Raw genomic sequence first — 18903 nt, forward strand, 5'->3', positions numbered from 1 at the left:
AGTTTTCGCACCGGGGCCCCATGGGTTGTGTGTACGCCACTGCCTGTGTGTCCTCTGTATGCATGTATAAAGGCTTGATTTAAAGGAACACTATAGGGTCAGGACCTCAAACAAGTATTCCTGACACTCTAGTATTATAATCGCTATCTAGCCCCCCGTGGCCCCACTAAATATAGTAAAAATGCACCTTATTTCCATCGCCTCGCTGGCCCTGCCCCCAATCCCCCTCCTTGGCTGACATCAGAATTGATTATCTCAGCCAGCCACAATCCATTCCCATGGGAAAGTGTGGTGGACTTCCACAGTATCACCGCCATGGGTTCCCTTTCCCAGTGTGAAATAGCTCTATCCAACCGCAGTGGTGATTATAGCTGATATAGCTTTCTCCCGCATACATTAGTCGAGACTTAATGTTGGGAGTAGATCTGCTTTATTGGGGCAGAGCACACAGAATTTATACACAGACCCCCAGCATGGAGTCTCCATACAGAATGACACAAACTCATCCAAGGCATCTTTGTGTCTGAGAGATAATTGCGTCAAAAGCCTGGTAACTCAATTATCTTCTAGTTACAGGGATACATACATATTTTACACAAAAACACCCCAGCCAACCTAGTCTACCTGTTCATGCTCATGGATAAGACTTTTTCCTAAGACAGGACTGTCCATTAGAATTGGGACTGTTGGAGGAACAAGTTAAAACAAATGTACCAGTAATATACAGGCATAATATATGCTTGGTTGAATAACTCATTGTAAAAAAACAAACAAAAAAAAATCATATTTTTGACTGCATAGTTTGTGGGCATGGAAGAGTTGATTGCATCAACTCTCTGGTGAACGTAACCCTGTTGGCTAACTGGGTATACATTTACCCTGAATTGCTATTCCAAATTCTACCTACATCACTCAAACATATATCCCTGCCATATTTAGACGTGTTTAATTACTTTAATACAGTTCAAACCCATTTGGTAAAGGTTATGTTCTAGATAATCAATAACTTGATGACATAAGCAGAAGATATCATTTATACAATTGAAATGTTGCCAGAAGAACAAAGATGGATATCCAATTAAATTGTATTTAATCTCATGAACTTGAACTCACAGTGCTTTATAGAACAATATAAGTTTAATACAGAAAATATATATATTTTTTTCTTTTGTGAGCTTTTTCAGAAATAAAACAAAGAACAAAATATAAATCGATAAAGTTACACATACTAGTAGCTTATATATATGGTTGCAGATTTATTTTTTCCAAAACCAGGACAGAGGATAGACCAGTTGACCCACCAAATAAATCTGTCTCAAACATTAAAGAGTGTCTCCAACCATAAAACAATATTTTTACGAAACTCCTAATCTGGTTAACTCTATCTATGCCTGTCAACCTCTCCCCCCTCCCCACCCCCCCCCCCCCGTACTGAGCAGAGGAAATGTGCGGCTAGGGATTTTTTTGTGCCTCATGCAGTGCACGTTTTGCACAGGATTCACATGAACCAGCTGAAACTCTTGTTCTGGAATGTCTGTCGCCCAATGACATGGTCAGAAGTGGAGACCAAGTCCTCCCTGCAGCGAGCTCCTTCTCAACTGACGTCATTCCTACTCACCGGAGGGGGATGGATGTCAGGAAGGGGGCTTGCCACCACTGGCTCTGTGGTGCCAGCATGCTGTGAATGCTGCTGTTAGATGACATATTTGCATAGAATTCACATTAACTAGCCCGGAACGCTTATGTTTTGCAGTTAAACACTGTCGTGGTGCGTGGAGTACCCTTTAAGTGATTAAAAATACACATCATTCCATAAAAATAAGCCATGTACTCAGTGGAGCTAAACTTAAGACGCATGGAATTGCCCAGAGCACATGTTTTGCAAAAACTTCTGATGAGTGTGACTTTGTGTCTGTCCGCTCTAAGCTAATCAGCGACACCCTTACCTTTGCTGCAGTCCCTGCTTCCTCTATCCGAATTTAAAACACTAGATGCTGTTGAGAATGGCACTGGATTGCACTTATTGGGGCTAAACTGTTTGCGAGCAGTTTAACCTCTTGAGTTAAGGAAGTAACATTGTGCACATATATATTTAATTTACTTCTTCAAACTACAATAAATAAACCAAGTGTTCTCCTTTTTGTTAGCCTGTAATAATTGTTACTGAACATACCTTTTTATTCTGAGTGTCAATTAATTGTTGATACTAGTTGTAATAAAAAAAAATGGGGCCAGTCTTGTATCCTAATTTATGACATGACAGTTATTTATTGTACATGTTCCATGGTTTATTACCTGTGTACAGGAAATTTTGTGTCCTAAAATAATCATTGTTCTGGTAACTTGTTGCAGAACTGGATATTCTGGTTTCTAACAAACCAGTGCATAACATTTGCTGTAGAAATACAAGATTCTATATTGCTGGACTGCAGCTGTACAAAAAAAAAGTATTTATGGTGTGATCACTAGGGTATGACCTGGAGAATTTATGAAGAGAAACCTCATAACCAAAAATAGGTGTCATGTATGTATAACATAAAAGCTATATTAAAGGGACACTATAGTCACCAGAACAACTACAGCTTAATGTAGTTGTCCTGGTGAGTATAATGGCTCCCTTCAGGCATTTCATGTAAACACTGCCTTTTCAGAGAAAAGGCAGTGTTTACATTGCCCCTAGGGATACCTCGAGGTGGCCATTCCTCAGATGGCCACTGGAGGGGCTTCCTGGCTCAGTGCTGCACAGTAAGCAGCCCTGCCGTTCGGGGACGCTGAATTTTCCTCATAGAGTTGCATTGATTCAATGCATTTCTAGGAGGAGGTCCTGATTGGCCAAAACGGCATTTGGCACCACCCCTTGCCGATTTTAGCCATGAGGAAGCATTGCATTGGCTAAAAATCGGCTATTTTGATGATGTGACCAAGGGGCAGGGCCAGCGCTGGCAGACCCTTGCAAAGCTTGAAATAAGGGGAGTTTTAACCCATTCTGAGTGGACTAAGGGAAGGGGGGTGGGGGGGCAGGCCGCCTAAATGGTGGGTTTTCACTACAGGGTCAGGAATACATGTTTGTGCTCCTGACCCTATAGTGATCCTTTAAACTTTTTATGATACTTGAAAGATAATGTGGTTTAGGGTATGTTATGTGCAGGATCCATAAGTAGCCCTGGTTCTGTCTGTTTTTATAGTACAATAAAATGTAGGTATATTTTAATGGAGCGGTACTTTTTATAATTCTAACAATACTCCAACCAGACCACATCTTCCAAAAAGCTTATAGGATTTTTTTTCAAGCATCATAATTCCTATAGTCTGCTGAGTAACTGGGCCCCATTTCCTGGTGATCTTTTCATCAATTGCCTCTATCTCAGGTATGCTTATGTGCCTATAATCATTAAATAGCTGGATATCCAATTCCAGCTTGTACACCTCCCTTGCTTTACATGTGCATTTTGCTTTTGCATGCTCTGCCACTGTTAGCAGTACAAACGTAAGTTAGTGATGTAGCAGTTAAGTGTATTTTCCTTGTTGACTGAAAACTAAAGCATATAGTAGGTACATGTTCATATGCCTATACATGTGGTCCTCATTTTTGCGACCTACTTGTTTTACGACGGCTCGCACTTACGACCAGCTCTCTCGCGTGGTGGTAAGTGTGAGCCGTCGTGGGAATTAGGGGGATTCCCTGATCTGCTGCGTTTGTCTATGTTCGGGGACATTTCCCCGAACATAGACAAGCGCAACAGAGCAGGGAATCCCTCTAATCTATGTTCGGGGAAATTTCCCCGAGCAGAGATTAAAGGGATTCCCTGCTCTTGTGCGTTCGTCTATTTTCGGGGAAATGTCCCTGAACACAGACATGCGCACCAGAGCAGGGAATCCCTTAAAGCTATGCTCAGGGAAATTTCCCCGAACATAGATTAGAGGGATTCCCTGCTCTGTTGTATTTGTCTATGTTCGGGGAAATGTCCCCGAACGCAGCAGAGCAGGAAATACCTTAACTTCTCACTTACCGACCGGATCGTAGGAACAGAACCCAGCCGGTAAGTGAGGAGTGTCTGGTATTTAATGTAGGAAAAGCACATAATGCAACTAGGATTTATTTTGCTGTGTTTTACATGATGATCTTTGCTAAGAAATTAAATCTGTTTTCTTTTTTACGGTTTATTTTCCAGATTAACAGTAATCTATGGGACATAACTGCTGAAAACAAGGATTAGTAGCTGTGGTGGTAACTTTCTTCCACAAATCTTGGAGATCAGCATTCAAGGAGCACGGATCCCTTTGGTTAAGATAAATCTTTGAAGGACGTTTGCACTTACTTGGAATAGGCGTTTCTCAGAGACTGATCACAGAACTCTACTACGGCTTAGGTGTTTGCACTTACCCTGCATATTGGTGACATTTGAACTATTAGCAATGAGTGAATTTTGGTTGTGTTTCAACTGCTGTATCGCAGAACAGCCGCAGCCTGTAAGTATTCTTCATAAAACCACTTGTTGATATTGCTTTTTGGAATTGTGTAGTCTTCCATTAAACCACTACAGTTTGTTGTAACTGTGATGGTTCAAGGAGTCCATATATTTGTCAAAATGTTTTCTAGCAGTTAGAAAAAAGAAAATGGAGCTCACTCGGCATCCAAAGCCTTGGTTCCTCTGCTGCTTTTGAGAATGTGAATGTTTCCTTTCTGTTTTATCCACAGCAATGAAGCCAAGTGTGGACAATAATGATAGGCTAAGTGATCACAATCCAGTTTACCCCAACACTCACTGCCTATCATTGCTATTCAAATTTTAAAGGATAATGCGAATGGGAAACCTCCTCTTTATATCATAAGCAGCAGCACAGGGTCCAGACGTTGCATGCTAAACATTTTTTTTGTAAAATAGATTGAAATGGTGTGCCAAAAAAACAAACCAGATTGACAGCACCCAAAGACTCCTTGCATTATGAGGCTTAGTGTCCCATTATGTTCTACTGAAGTAGAAGGCATTAAATCAGACTGCATGTTCTCCCCATATGAAGACAGTTTGTGTTTGTTTTTTTGTAGCTGTTTCTAATTGTAAACCCATAAAACACACTAGAATTGCCAAACCAATGGCTTTTATTTATAGCCTAGCACTAGTCTTTATAACATCTCACATTTTTGTTTGGAAGTTTGATTTCTAGATAAAATAAATTCTATGTACTGTATATGTTACATACATCCAAAGCCTAGTATCAGGTTCATCTTTTTCTCTTGCGGTGTGTACAGCTTCTGACAAATCATAAAGTATTTCACTTGTGGAAAAAAATGTGTAATTTAGGAGCAGAAAGTGTCATGTACAAGTATATCCTCTCGGTTCTGGCACCTGTGGTAATGAGTGTGGTATTTTATGTAAACCTCTGCATGAGGAAACACCTCTGCAAAAGGTCAGCAACACATTGGCTTTTCTCACGTTGCAGCTTTCGGAGATACTTGGCCCATTTTGTGTTTTTCTCAGTGAAAGGGCACATCCTATGAGCATGATCTATATTAAACCTGCAGGATTTGGATGGCCACTAATACATTGAAGGCAGCAAACTGACCCTCTTTGTAACATATTTGTGGTATTCTTCCAACAGTTGTGGAAATGTTATTTCACCTTTTTGGGTTCTAGACATTCTTGAAGGAGTCATGGCGTTATCTAGATATTTCTCAAAAAGCCTTAAAGTCTTGCTTTTGATATCAATAGAAGCAAAAAGGCTTTGCATAGTGCATTAATTCCTCTCTTTGCTCTACTATGTTCCCAATTAACTCATTGATGATTCAATTTAGCTGACTCTGCGACATTTGCAAATTGCTTTTTGTGGAGAGTTTGTCCACGGAGGAGCGCTCACTGAGCTCAATAAGGCCTGAGTGATGGTAATTTGTCCCATATTTGCCTGTGACATTTTACATTTTATGATGACATATTACTAATGCCTTTTCACTAAGGATCAGTTTATACAGCCTGAGTGACTACCAGTCTGAGCAGATTTGCTCACCACAATGTACTGAATGCCTAAGATGTTTTGCGGTGGATTTCTTTTGTCCCCTCCAAGAACATGTTATACATGAAACAAGATTTATCAAAGGGTTGTTAAAAGTGGTGCAAAGATGTAAAAGTATGTGTATGGTTCCACTGGTCTCAATTGTGATTGTTAGCACTTTGCATAATTGTCCCGAAATTAACACTTTCATAGATCTCTCTTTATGTTTAGATATGTTTTTGGAGGTAACCAGCCCCCCCCCCCCCCCCAAAAAAAAACAAACAAAAAAAAAAAACATCTTACGCGTTCAGCATGTTGCAATAAAAATACATTCTTTAGATGGAAAGAGGTGAGATTCATCACAGATGTCCAAAGTTTATGGAAGATACAAGTTAAAACATGTAAAAACTAACACTGCCATCACTATATATATTTTGTATGAATTTTTGTTTTAATTAACAGAACTATTGCACCCCACCCCCCTTATTCGTTCGTCTTTGACAGAGGAACTTCATATGCCTCAAACTGAATTCCTATGCAGATTTATGTTGAATCTAGTGGTAAGCCAGTTTGTTATAGTTAGAGGGCTATTCCATACACCATGACCACTTCAAGTGTACTGTAAAGTGGTTATGGTGCTTGTAGTCTCTTTGCTTAGAGTAACTCCACTTCCAGAAACCTCATTAGGCAATTGAAAACAAGAGTTCCAGGATGGCTAATATTAAATCTGTGTATATTTGCACACATACTATGCCAAACCTGTTTTGGGTTTTTTCCCATTAGAGTATCCCTTTAACTCAGACCATTAAAGGGCCCAGGAATATGGGATACTCCTAATAGACTATGTAAAAAATAAAAATGAAAATTGTTGTCAAGAAGCCACTAAGCAATTCATTTTGTATCCTAAAGCACTTGAGAAGACCACTAACTAGCTTATGCTTTTAATAAGGTATGCAGCACAGCAGAAAAACACACAGTGTGCTTGAATACCGACGATAAATTCTTCCCCCAGTGCATACTGAACTTCCAGTTATAGTGATGTTCACTAGTGCATGCTGGGAAATCTGCACTGTACCATGAATGGGTCTAGCAATATATTGTTTATATTTTCAGTGTTGGGTGTTTAAACAGTTAGTTATACATTGAAAAATAACCAAAAGGATGTTGGGTTTAGGCGTTGGCTAGCAACTGAAAAGTTACAGAAATGGAAAGTTATAAAAATATTCACACACACAACAGGCTTCTTTCAGTAGATTCACTGTAAGTATGACCATTCAAGGCAGAACATGCCAACAGATATATTGAAAATGCCAAAAGTGTCCAATCTTAAACTGCAAGCTACGTTTACAAGCATGGAGACACTTACAGGTTTGGCAGAGCAACCTGCTGTAAAGTCCGGTAGTTTAACAGATTAAATGTGTCAGCATGCACTAAATATTTCCCTCCCCCCACCCCCATTTTTATTTTATTTTAATATTTAAGTACAGAAAGCATATTATGCCACGTTTGACATCTGTTGTATGTGAATGATTACCAGGTCAACATGTGCAGATCAGACAGTAGACTTTTATGCAGAGATGATCAATCTGAAATATGTTAACAGAATTAGTTTTTTGTTTTTTTTTATTTAGTTTTTTTTTATATCTAATCTTTACTTTAATAACTGCTTGTATAATTCATGTATATATTTTTACATTTTAAAGTTAAAGCAGGCCTTGCAACGGTCACTATTTTAGGGTCCTGTCCCACTGTCATGACTTTGTTCCCTATCACAATCCCCATATCCCCCCTTCCCATACTTCACTAATCTTCACGTTTTCGCTCACTTCAAAATGCCCAAATTCCCTTTTGTCAATTCCTCTTTCCTTTCTGTTTCCCCTCTTGCCTACATTTTTTCCCAGTGGTGTGACTGAGTTGTATAAACAGGAGTTAGTCCCAGGCGTGTTCTTGCTCTGTCAGGTGCTGTGTGTGACAAAACCCCACTCCATACAGGATTTTATTCTGTGTTTTTTTTTTTTTTTTTTTTGTTTGTTTTTTTTTTTTTTTACAGGAGTTTATGTACTAATGTAAATTTGGAGAATATGTTAAGTATAGTATTTTACAAAAATGTCGTCTTTTGCTTCAGCTGTGGCTGTATCAATTTGTTTGGTATCTATTCTCTATCAATTTTTTCAAACCAATAGGATTGCAATGGTGCACTCTTGGCACCATAACTACTTAAGTGAGCTGCTGTGGTTAAGGTGCTAGCAGTGTTCCTTTAATGAGAATGGGTATATTTGGGAGTGATTGTCATCTTGTCACAGATACAAATGTAACAGCCAGGCAAGTAACCAAAGTTTACACAGACCATGGGAAGTTCACAGGATGGGTGATCACTATATAAAATGTGTTCCTGTGCTAGTTTATATTACTATATATATATATATATATATATATATATATATATATATATATATATATATATATATTTATTAAAATCGCTATTAAAACTTACCGTTAGCATTGGCCACACTGACACTGGACATCAAAGTGATTCAATTATTTAATCCAATTGTGACAGAAGTCCCTAGGTCTGTGTCTTGAAGACAGCAATATTGTAGTGTAGCTCTTAATAACCAATTAATCGATATAAAATTATAATAAATAAGTGAAAACTGAAGATCACATTTCAAAATATTTTTCTTTTTTAAAGTGTTCGTGCAACCAACCATAAATCTTTCAAAAGTGTACTGAACACAACCACAGTATTTCTATTTCCCCCCCCCCCCCCCCTTTTTTAATAGAAGTGCCCTTTAAATAGATGTATCCCAAACCTCTTTCATTTTCGGCCATGCCGAAACGTCGTGGAACGCACGCCTAAACCGGAATTAGGACCTATATGGACAGTATAAACGGGGTAACTTTCATAGATGAGCCTTTTATTAGGTGAAATGTTTTTATAAAGTAAGCTTCCCCTGTGGACTTTACCATTTGCTGGTTGGTTGCACGAGCACTTTAAAAAAAATATATATTTTTAAAGATGTTTTGCGCTGGAAATAGTATCACTTATTTATTATAGTTTTATATTGAACAATTTGTTTTTTAATGGCTACACTACAATATTGCAGTTTTTTTGATTGGGAAGTGTTGTAAGCTTTACACGAAGTAGTGGTTAGCAGCTACAAGAATTGTGACATATTGAAAAGCAACGTAATATTTAATAAAGGAGCCCCTATTATACCTATCCTTATTAAACTCAGTCTTGACGATACAACTAGGTATGGAAACTGCAAAATGTAAACAGTGCTGTTCCTGAGAAGGCACTGTTTTATTTTGCAATATGGCAGGGCCTGCGTCTATGCCCCAAGATCACTTTATTAAATTGTCCCTTTAGTTTTCTACATTTATCCACAATTGATGGTGTTTATGCAGTGAATAAAAACTGGTCACACAAAAATTTGACTTTTCCTCTTTATAAAGTTTTGGTTGTTCGGGTATTAATATTAGAGATTTCGCAATATTTTATTAAGCTTTTGTTTCTTGAGTGCCAGGGACATGTGTAACTTTTCACCCTGTGATAGTTGATCACCATTGCCTTTAAGAGGTGGTGGGGTGTAGTTGGAATAGATGTCGGAATATTTTGTTTAATTGTATTAAAGTGCACAAGGGGTGGGGTCACAGTACTAACTAGGTACAGTGAGACTATCATGTAAAGGAATCCAGCTGTGTATTCCTAATACTATAGTGTTTCTTAAAGGACCACTATAGCTCAATGAAGTGGTCTGGGTGCCAGGTCCCCTAGGATTTAACTCTGCAGCTGTAAACATACCAATTTCAGATAAACTTCTATGTTTACATTGCAGGGTTAATCCAGCCTCTAGTGGCTGTCTTCCTGACAGCTGCTAGAGGCGCTTCCGCGACGCTCAATGCGAAAATCGCGCATTCAGCTCTGGCCGCGCAAGCGCATTCAGCTTCACTCTGGAGCTTACGTCGTTGGAGGAGGAGAGGTCACCAGTGAAGAAGTGCCGAGGGAGCCCGGCGCTGGATTATGGTAAGTGGCTTGAGGGGTTTTGACCCCTTCAGCATAGCGGGAGGGGATCCTGAGGGGGGGGGGGGGGACCTAAGGACTACATTATTCCAGGAAAAAGAGTTTTTCCTGGCACTATAGTGATCCTTTAAATTATACGTGCAGCAATTAAAAAAAGAAAAAAAAAAAAAAAGAAGAAATACAATCCTGCCCCCATACTGTGTAGCATCATAAGGAAAATCCATATCTTCTGTCTTTAATTTCTTTATTTTGATTATTTAACTGCCAGATCTCCACAATGCATTAAATGGAAAATATACTCAAGCCTGGTGTGTCTCTTTAAATATTACTGTTGTTGCATGTTTCTAATTGAAAAGAAATGTGAAAAGCTGAAGGCAGTGGGAGAAAGTTAAGAAAGGTGTAGATTTATCATGTGGTGTTCTACTTGGTCACTCCTTAAAACTGGTTTGCTTGAAAGAGATAAGAAGTAATAATCTTGGTGCTTTTATTATATGTCGGGCCAAAGTGCGATTTAAATTCAACTTAATCATGCAATGAAGGAATGAAAGCAAATATTCATAAATATGCAGCGTTTGTTGTTTTGTCATAACATTTTGTATTTATGAAATTTAACTCTTAAAGGAGTAACGTCTGTTTTAATTTGTTCCATAGAAGCAGAGACAACACACTATCCATTTCACTTATATCTTGTATCCTCAATAGATCCAGGGTGGCTAATCCCCTTAATATGCTCCAAAGGAAAAAAATAAGTCTCCAAGAACAAATAGGGTTATGCTGACTTTAACTGGAATTGTGTGCCCGCATGACCTCCAAAGGGTCAACTTCTTATGTAAATGGCTCAAGAATGCTAGTAGCATCTCTGGAGTAACTGGTTTCAAGCAATCATTTGAGTGTACATAAAAACAATGCTGCCAGAATAAAACAAATGTATAATCTGAGATGTACTAATGATATTTAAATTAGAGGGTCAGCTCCATGAACAAAATTGCAAATTATTTTTTCTTCAGAGTATACTACATCTAATACCTAATCCTAATTCATTAAATACATGATTAATAAGGTTATTACAAGTTTCAGCCTATTGATACATAATACGATGGGTAGATCTTCTGGCACCCCGCTGTTTCTGATGTTTTTACGGCAACCTCGGTCCTCCACCAGGTTAACTTTCTTGGACAATTGTGAGTGGACCAATTACTTGGACGTAACAGTGGACTCTAGGGCACCATACAAAATATAGAGATCGCCGCAGATCTCCTCAGTAGACCACTTTTGGCCCTCCACTGTTGTAACTTGCAACTTCCCTCAGGACTGACAAGTCAGCAGTAAATCGTTGCAGAATGTCCTGCATAAATGTCTTTATATCGCCTTTGGTCGCAGGAATTTTTGTATTCCTCATCACAGCAATCACTATGTATGTCACTATGAGATAGGAGATCATTCGGCAAATCAAGGAAATGTATAGGCCTGATGGAAGCGGCTCTGCGGTCTTGAGGCGCTATTTTAGTGCACTGTACAGAGGGCCTGGTAAGCAATTCTGCAATATGGCGTGTTCATGAATTCAGAATCGGCTCCCACTGTGTGGAACCAAATCCCCATGGACAAGGTGATTAATGACTTGCTGGAGCTAGTAAAGGTTTGTAGCTTGTTTTTGTTTCTTAATTATGAGAAACACCAGGGCTTTAGCGAAACGTGTCTTGTCTTCTCAGCCGCTACCCTACTTTTGGACATACCAGAGAGACATCCTAAAATTAGTGCCCCTGTAATGTCCAGTTTAAATGTTGGGAGGTGTGCATATGTTACAGAGGATTTTCCCACTGGGAATGGAAGGAGTACAGTGTATGTAAATGACACGAGGTGCATTTTGTTACTTATTCTTACGAGCTTTGCTTTTAATATAAGCGTTGATTATCTGTTTCACATATGTGCCTTTTCAACGTGCAGTCACTTGTTAGAACATTTATGTGTTTCTCATTCTTAATGCTTTATGAACAGTTGGAGTAGGACTTTCTCTTACATTTGCCGTCTCAAATCAGAATGTGAAGTTACTCATAAACTGTATTCATTAATACTTTCAGATGCCTGCAGAGGAGCTCAGCCAGAATTGATGGCTGAATATTGGAGATTGTAAAAAATACGGTAGACGTTTGAACAGAGAAAAATATATACAAAACATTATTTAAGAAAGGGAAAAGTAAGCATAACTAATTATTATGCATGTGGCAGTTAACCAACAGTACAATAGGTCCCCTTACCAGCTCAACTATTTGGACACAACAATAGCAAAATATACTATTGAGCATTTGTATGAGATTTCACAACTGTCATTATGAGACCCCTGAAATGTCTTGTTGTAATTTGCTCACCCTGACAACCCTATAGTGTTCCTTTGATTATTTTACACATAATACTGAAAATAAATCTTTAAGGACCAAATGTTAGGAACGTTCGAATGATGAATCATAGTGTCATGATCTGGTGTAAAGCTGTAAAAGTAATCACCAATGCAAGTTATCTGCAAGTTCCACTGGTCTCCATAGAGCAGTGTGTCCACATATTCTGCAATATGATACATGTGTGTGTCATTCACGTTGGCATGAAGTTGGTGATTAGCTCAGATCTTTTCAGAGTGATTCAGAGCATGAAATTTTTTTTCCATACCATACAAATTCCAAATATCCTATGATACTCTGCATGCATCCTGTGGCCAGTCGTATGTGTGCAAGGCATTATGGGAATAAGAAAAACTGTGTGCGTGTTCACTCCATCTTGAGAAAATGGCAGTTCTGGTCACCTGGAAATGAAATGGAAGGAAGTGTTCACTACTTGCCTCTATACCACACCCCAGTAAATGCTAAAGTAATGTTTATTGAATTAGGAGAAAAATGACCCAAACCCAATGTTTGAGTATTGAACACTGTACTGTCTTTTGCACATAATGCTAATGACTGTTACGTGGCAGATGTAGTACCTGAGATGTGTGTCACCATACAGCAAATAAAAAGAAGCTTTCTGCTAGCGCAAATTACTTTGCATGCTGCAAAAGTTGTAGCTGGATGACCTTGACTACATTATTAAATCTTAAGAAACGGAACATTCTTATTCCTTTTATGTTTCCTCCATTGTTTGAAGCCTGAGCAGACGGTCTTGTGAATAAACATTGCATAGTATTCAGAATAACTATAGCTGTTACTCCTTTCAGACTGCCTAGTTACATGGTCAGAGAGCATACCCGACCGCTTCACTATATACAACCTGCTTTTGCAATGCAGACAGTGAGGAGAATGACATTCAGGCAGGCATTGCTATCTTCGATTCCAGGTGCTTTATAATACATTCTATGAAATGTCAGCATTCACTTTTACTTATTTATTTCTCTTTGAGATTGACGTCTGCTGCAAGGCTTGATAATGAAGAAAGGGATTAAGATTAAAAAAAAATAAAAAATAAATGAAAGGAAGGCCAATTTGAGATAATTTACCCATTTCAAAGCATGTTTTGAAAGTTCACACCTGTTTCCATTGCTTTATATTACAGAAAAGGCGACGGCGAATAGACAGAAGCATGATTGGAGAACCAACGAACTTTGTACACACGGGACATGTAGGATCGGGAGATCTTTTTAGTGGAATGAATTCAGTGAGTATGAGCGCATGGAATTTGAATTTCAGATGTAATTTACCTATAATCCTCTTGACAATCAACTTCATCAAACCCTTGGTGGGCGAGAGAAAACATCTAAAAAATTGTATTTAATAGGAAGTACTGCAAATTTTCCTTCCATGAAGTTATGTAAATCACATGTAAAATTTTGATTAAATGAGCTATCTAGACCAGTGGTCCACAAGTTAGATCTAGGTTTTTGAGACCAATGTAAGCACATGCTAACTCACTGGCACTTTAGCAGTGTTAACTGAAATCTGATTGTTACAAGTCTGTGTAAGACTTATCAAAAGGGACTGTTTGGAGAGGTTTCATGTGATTCATGCTTTTCTTCATGTTTATGTCCCACGAGGCTAGCCAGCCACTTGCATTGTTTTTGATTGGCATATTTTTATAGAAGTTGTATTTTATTGAATTCTGCCTATGATGGGTCATGAAGCTAATGAATAAATAGCCTTCAGCATCCGAGGTTAAATCTCCCTTATATTGTCATTACAGAGCACGTGTCACCCAAATTACATTTGTCTCTTTGTGTTTTGGAAGGGTGTAAAATTTACAGTACACTACACTGGTAGCTAATGGGGCATGTATATTTCTCAAGTGCAAAGATGATTTGTCTTTACCAAACTGTGAGCTCTCTCCCCCTCCCACATCTCTTTCCACCCCTTCCACATCTCTCTCTCCCCTTCCCACATCTCTCTCCATCCCTTCCAAATCTCTCCCTAACTTCCATATCTCTCCCCTACATCTCTCCCTCCCTTCCATATCTCTGCACCCACATCTCTCCCTCCCTTCCATATCTCTGCACCCACATCTCACCCTCCCTTCCATATCTCTGCACCCACATCTCTTCCTACCTTCCATATCTCCCCCCTTCCATATCTCTCACCCCATGTCTCCATCCAAATCTCCCTCCCTAACCCTTCAATTATAATTGAAATCTGCCTACCCCCTTCCATTCCTATCTCTCTCACCCATGTCTCCCTCCAACCCCTTCCATTCACACCTGGCAGCTCTTTCGTTCTCAGAGACGGCGCCAGAGGTGTTGGAAGCACCGGCTTCTGCACTATTGATAGATGGCCCCCTCCATACTGTTTCTCACCTGACATATCAGGAGAGAGGGGCCTCCGCGTCTCTGGCGGTGCGCGGTGTCAGGCTGAGCACCGGGTAGTCACGTGACACCCGGTGCTTCTACGCAGAACGGGAGGGGGTGGCGCTCCCACTTCCCAGTGTACTGTGTGTGCGGTTCCAATGGAGCCACATGCTGCCTGTGGGCGGAGGAAACGCAGGCCGAGGCGGGCGAAAAAATCACTTGTCAGTCTGACAAGTGATTTTTGCGCACTCCTGATTGGCTGGGCCTCGGGAAAGTCATTGAAAGTCATTGCGGGCCACGAGTTTGACATCCTTGCTGTACAGTGAACTTTGCACAGAATTGACATTAGTCAGCCCAGAACTCTAGATCCAGGCTGGCTGATGACACAATAATGACTCTGCGAGAGGTGGAGTTTCACCTCCAGGCGCAATGGGGTTAAACTCTGAGGCACCATGACCACTTAAATCACTGAAGTGGTGGTGGTTCTTGGAGTAACCCTTTAATAAAGACACTGTGGTTTTGTTAAGGATGAGATATAGGTTAATCATATAGCAGAACAATACATCTATATATTGGGCTTAAAGAAACACTATATTATTATTATTATTATTATTATTATTAATATTGCTATGTATTCCTTACACTATATTAAAAAGCACCTTAAATAGTATAAAAACTCGCCTTTTTTCCAGCGCTGTGCGGTACCACCAGCGCTGCCCCGCCTCTTTGGCTGAGATCAAATGACCATCTCAGCCAATCCAATGCTTTTCTATAGGAAGCATTGGATTGGCTGAATTTGTCAAGTCTGATGATCTCCACCAAGTAGGGGAGCAGAGCCATATGCCGTGCTGGCCAATCACTGTTACATTAACCCCCATAGTACAGTTGCATGTGATTATTAATGGATGCATCCTAGACTGTTATTTTATAAAACATGTACAAGTTGACAGTGTTATATGCATTTCATTATTGAACTTATTTGTGTATTTTTAGAAACTTATAAGCGCCGACTTTTTCTCTTAATCGTGTTTTATTTTGATCCTGTTCTGCTTTTATTTTCCCACCCCTAGGTGAACTCTATTCAAAACCAAATGCAGTCCAAGGGCGGCTACAGTGGGAATATGTCTGCGAACGTTCAGATGCAGCTTGTGGACACAAAGGCAGGATAGCCTTAGGACTACAGTGAGTACTGGCTTGCTCATCAGCATCTAGGAATCTGGTATTCAGACATGAGTGAACCTGCTCTCATTAAACAATCCATATAATTCATCACCAGGGATAGTGTTCTATTACATTTATACATAACGCTCGAAAATGTGCTTATACTACTGAAGAGGAATCCAAACCAGAACAATTAGATGAGAACATATAGCAGGGTTCCTATTAAAAGAGATAATGTTTTTTGATATTCTCTCCAAGGCTGTGGAGATATCTTGTCTCTTACGCTTTTCATAGTCAATAAGTGGAATGACAACATCAGTCACTTGACTTGATTACAACTCGGCATACGTTTTAAATAAAACCTGGAAAAAAGCACTAAAAACATCATAGGCCATGCAGGGAATCACTATGGCAGATAACACGCATATGGTGGTGTCTGTAAGGTGCGAATATCAAAGGATTTAAACTAAAAAACTAAATATGAGGACTTCAAGATACAGATAGGTCTAGAAATATTTGGACACTAATGCAATTTTCATAATTCTGACCTTATACACAACCACCATAGATTTGAAATGAAACCACCGAGATGCAATTGAAGTGTAGACTTTCAGCTTTAATTGAAATGGTTCAACAAAAATATTGTATGAAATGTTTTGGAATTGCAAGCATTTTTATACACAGTCCCCTTATTTCAGGGGCTCAAATGTTATTTGGCAAATTAACAACACAATCAAATAAAATATAAATTTTTAATACTTTGTCGAGAATCCTTTGCAGGCAATGACTGCTTAAAGTTTGAAATGCATGGACATCACCAAACGCTGGTTTTCCTACTTTGTGATGCTTTGCCAGGCAATGACTGCAGCTGTAATCAGTTGTTTGTTTGTGGGTCTTTCTGCCTTACGTTTTGTCTTCATGCTCAATCAAGTTTAGATCAGGTGATTGGCTCAGCCATTGCAGAATATTCTACTTATTTGCCTGGGTTGCTTTCACAGTATGTTTTGGGTCATTGTCCATTGGTAAAGTGAAGTGCCGTCTAATTAATTTTGCTAAATTTGTCTGAATCTGAGCAATATATCCCTATACGCTTCAGAATTCATCCATCTGCTTCTGTCTTCTGTCTTCTGTCCCATCATCAATAAACACTAGTGACCCAATGCCATTGGAAGCCATGCATACCCATGCCATCACACTGCCTCCACCATGTTTTACAGGTGATGTGGTATGCTTCAGATCCATGCCTCCTCCATACTTTTTTCTTCCCATCATTCTGGTAGAGGTTGGTTTTAGTTTAATCAGTCTAAAGAATGTTCTTACAGAACTGGGCTGGCTTTTCTATGTTTTTCGGCATTATTATTTCACTGTAACTTAAATTTATTTTGGTAAACAGCCAAAATATCAAAAATTGTCAGTGTCCAAATATTTCCAGATGTAACTAACTGTTCAGTTTTCACAATCATATGATAAGATTGTAGTATTGATTTTGATATCTATAAAAAAAAAAAAAAGTTTTAGTCGGCACCAAGTTCATGGTTTATGGGTGTAAATACCTGCGACTTACAGCTGGCGATCTGCACTTTACTCCTGCACATTAGACTTTAAATGTAACAATAAATAATATGATGCAGTGATAGTGTAACAATAAGTAATATGATAAAACTTTTTGTCACCACCCTAAAATGAATGTAGGCAAATTAATGTACCGTATATTCTCGAGTATAAGACAAGTTTTTCAGCACATTTTTTGTGCTGAAAAAGCTCCACTCGTCTTATACTCGAGTCAGTGTCTGTATTATGGCAACTTACATTGCCATAATACGGACCAGGACTGCCGGGCTCATTACAAGCCCGGCGGTCCTGTTGGGGGCTGGCCGCGATCTGTTACTTACCTTTACAGCAGCTCTGGTCAGCTCCCTTCTCCTCCGTGCCGTTCAGCTCCACTGTAAGTCTTGCGAGAGCCGCAGCCGCCAGAGCGTTGCCACAGGTTACCGTGGCAACGCTCCGTGCGGCACGCAGACCGCGAGACTTACAGCGGAGCTGAACGCCACGGAGGAGAAGGGAGCTGAACGGAGCTGCTGTAAAGGTAAGTAACAGCTTGCCCCCCCCCCCCCCACTGCACAGCCCATCCACTGAATCACCAGGGAATAATATAGCCCACCTCCCTGGCCATGTATCAAGCAGGGAGGGGGGGACGAAAAAAAATATATTTTTTTTAATAATATTATAATAAAATACACATTTAATAACATTACAAAAAAATTAAATTAGATTATAATAATTAAAAAAAAATGCCCACCCCCCACCAAGGTTACATACTCTGCATCATATACACACTCTGCATCATACACACACTTCATTCATACAAACACACTTCATTCATACAAACACACTTCATTCATACAAACACACTTCATTCATACAAACACACTTCATTCATACAAACACACTTCATTCATACAAACACACTTCATTCATACAAACACACTTCATTCATACAAACACACTGCATTCATACAAACACACACTGCATTCATACAAACACACACACACACTGCATTCATACAAACACACACACACACTGCATTCATACAAACACACACACACACTGCATTCATACAAACACACACACACACTGCATTCATACAAACACACAAACACACTGCATTCATACATACAAACACACACACACACTGCATTCATACATACAAACACACACACACACTGCATTCATACATACACACACATACACACATACAGCATTCATACATACAAACACACACACACACACACTGCATTCATACATACAAACACACACACACACACTGCATTCATACAAACACACACACACACTGCATTCATACAAACACACACACACACTGCATTCATACAAACACACACACACACTGCATTCATACAAACACACACACACACTGCATTCATACAAACACACACACACACTGCATTCATA

General features: G+C 39.3%; 1 protein-coding gene and 1 long non-coding RNA gene across 2 annotated transcripts in view; one reads left to right on the forward strand and one right to left on the reverse strand.

Moving 5' to 3' along the window:
* Positions 1 to 18903, reverse strand: part of LOC134611259 (uncharacterized) — a 1028750-nt gene that overhangs the window by 438278 nt on the left and 571569 nt on the right. The gene's annotated exons all lie outside the window — the stretch shown is intronic.
* CDC42SE2 (CDC42 small effector 2) overlaps positions 1 to 18903 on the forward strand; it is a 98022-nt gene that overhangs the window by 74060 nt on the left and 5059 nt on the right. The window contains exons 2-4 of the mRNA XM_063454930.1: positions 4173 to 4470; positions 13553 to 13654; positions 15842 to 15953. Of these exons, the coding sequence (XP_063311000.1) occupies positions 4417 to 4470; positions 13553 to 13654; positions 15842 to 15940 (255 nt within the window). The 5' untranslated portion in view covers positions 4173 to 4416 and the 3' untranslated portion in view covers positions 15941 to 15953. The remainder of the gene's footprint in view (positions 1 to 4172; positions 4471 to 13552; positions 13655 to 15841; positions 15954 to 18903) is intronic.

Source organism: Pelobates fuscus, chromosome 5 (assembly GCF_036172605.1).
Source record: "Pelobates fuscus isolate aPelFus1 chromosome 5, aPelFus1.pri, whole genome shotgun sequence".
NCBI classification, from domain to species: domain Eukaryota; kingdom Metazoa; phylum Chordata; class Amphibia; order Anura; family Pelobatidae; genus Pelobates; species Pelobates fuscus.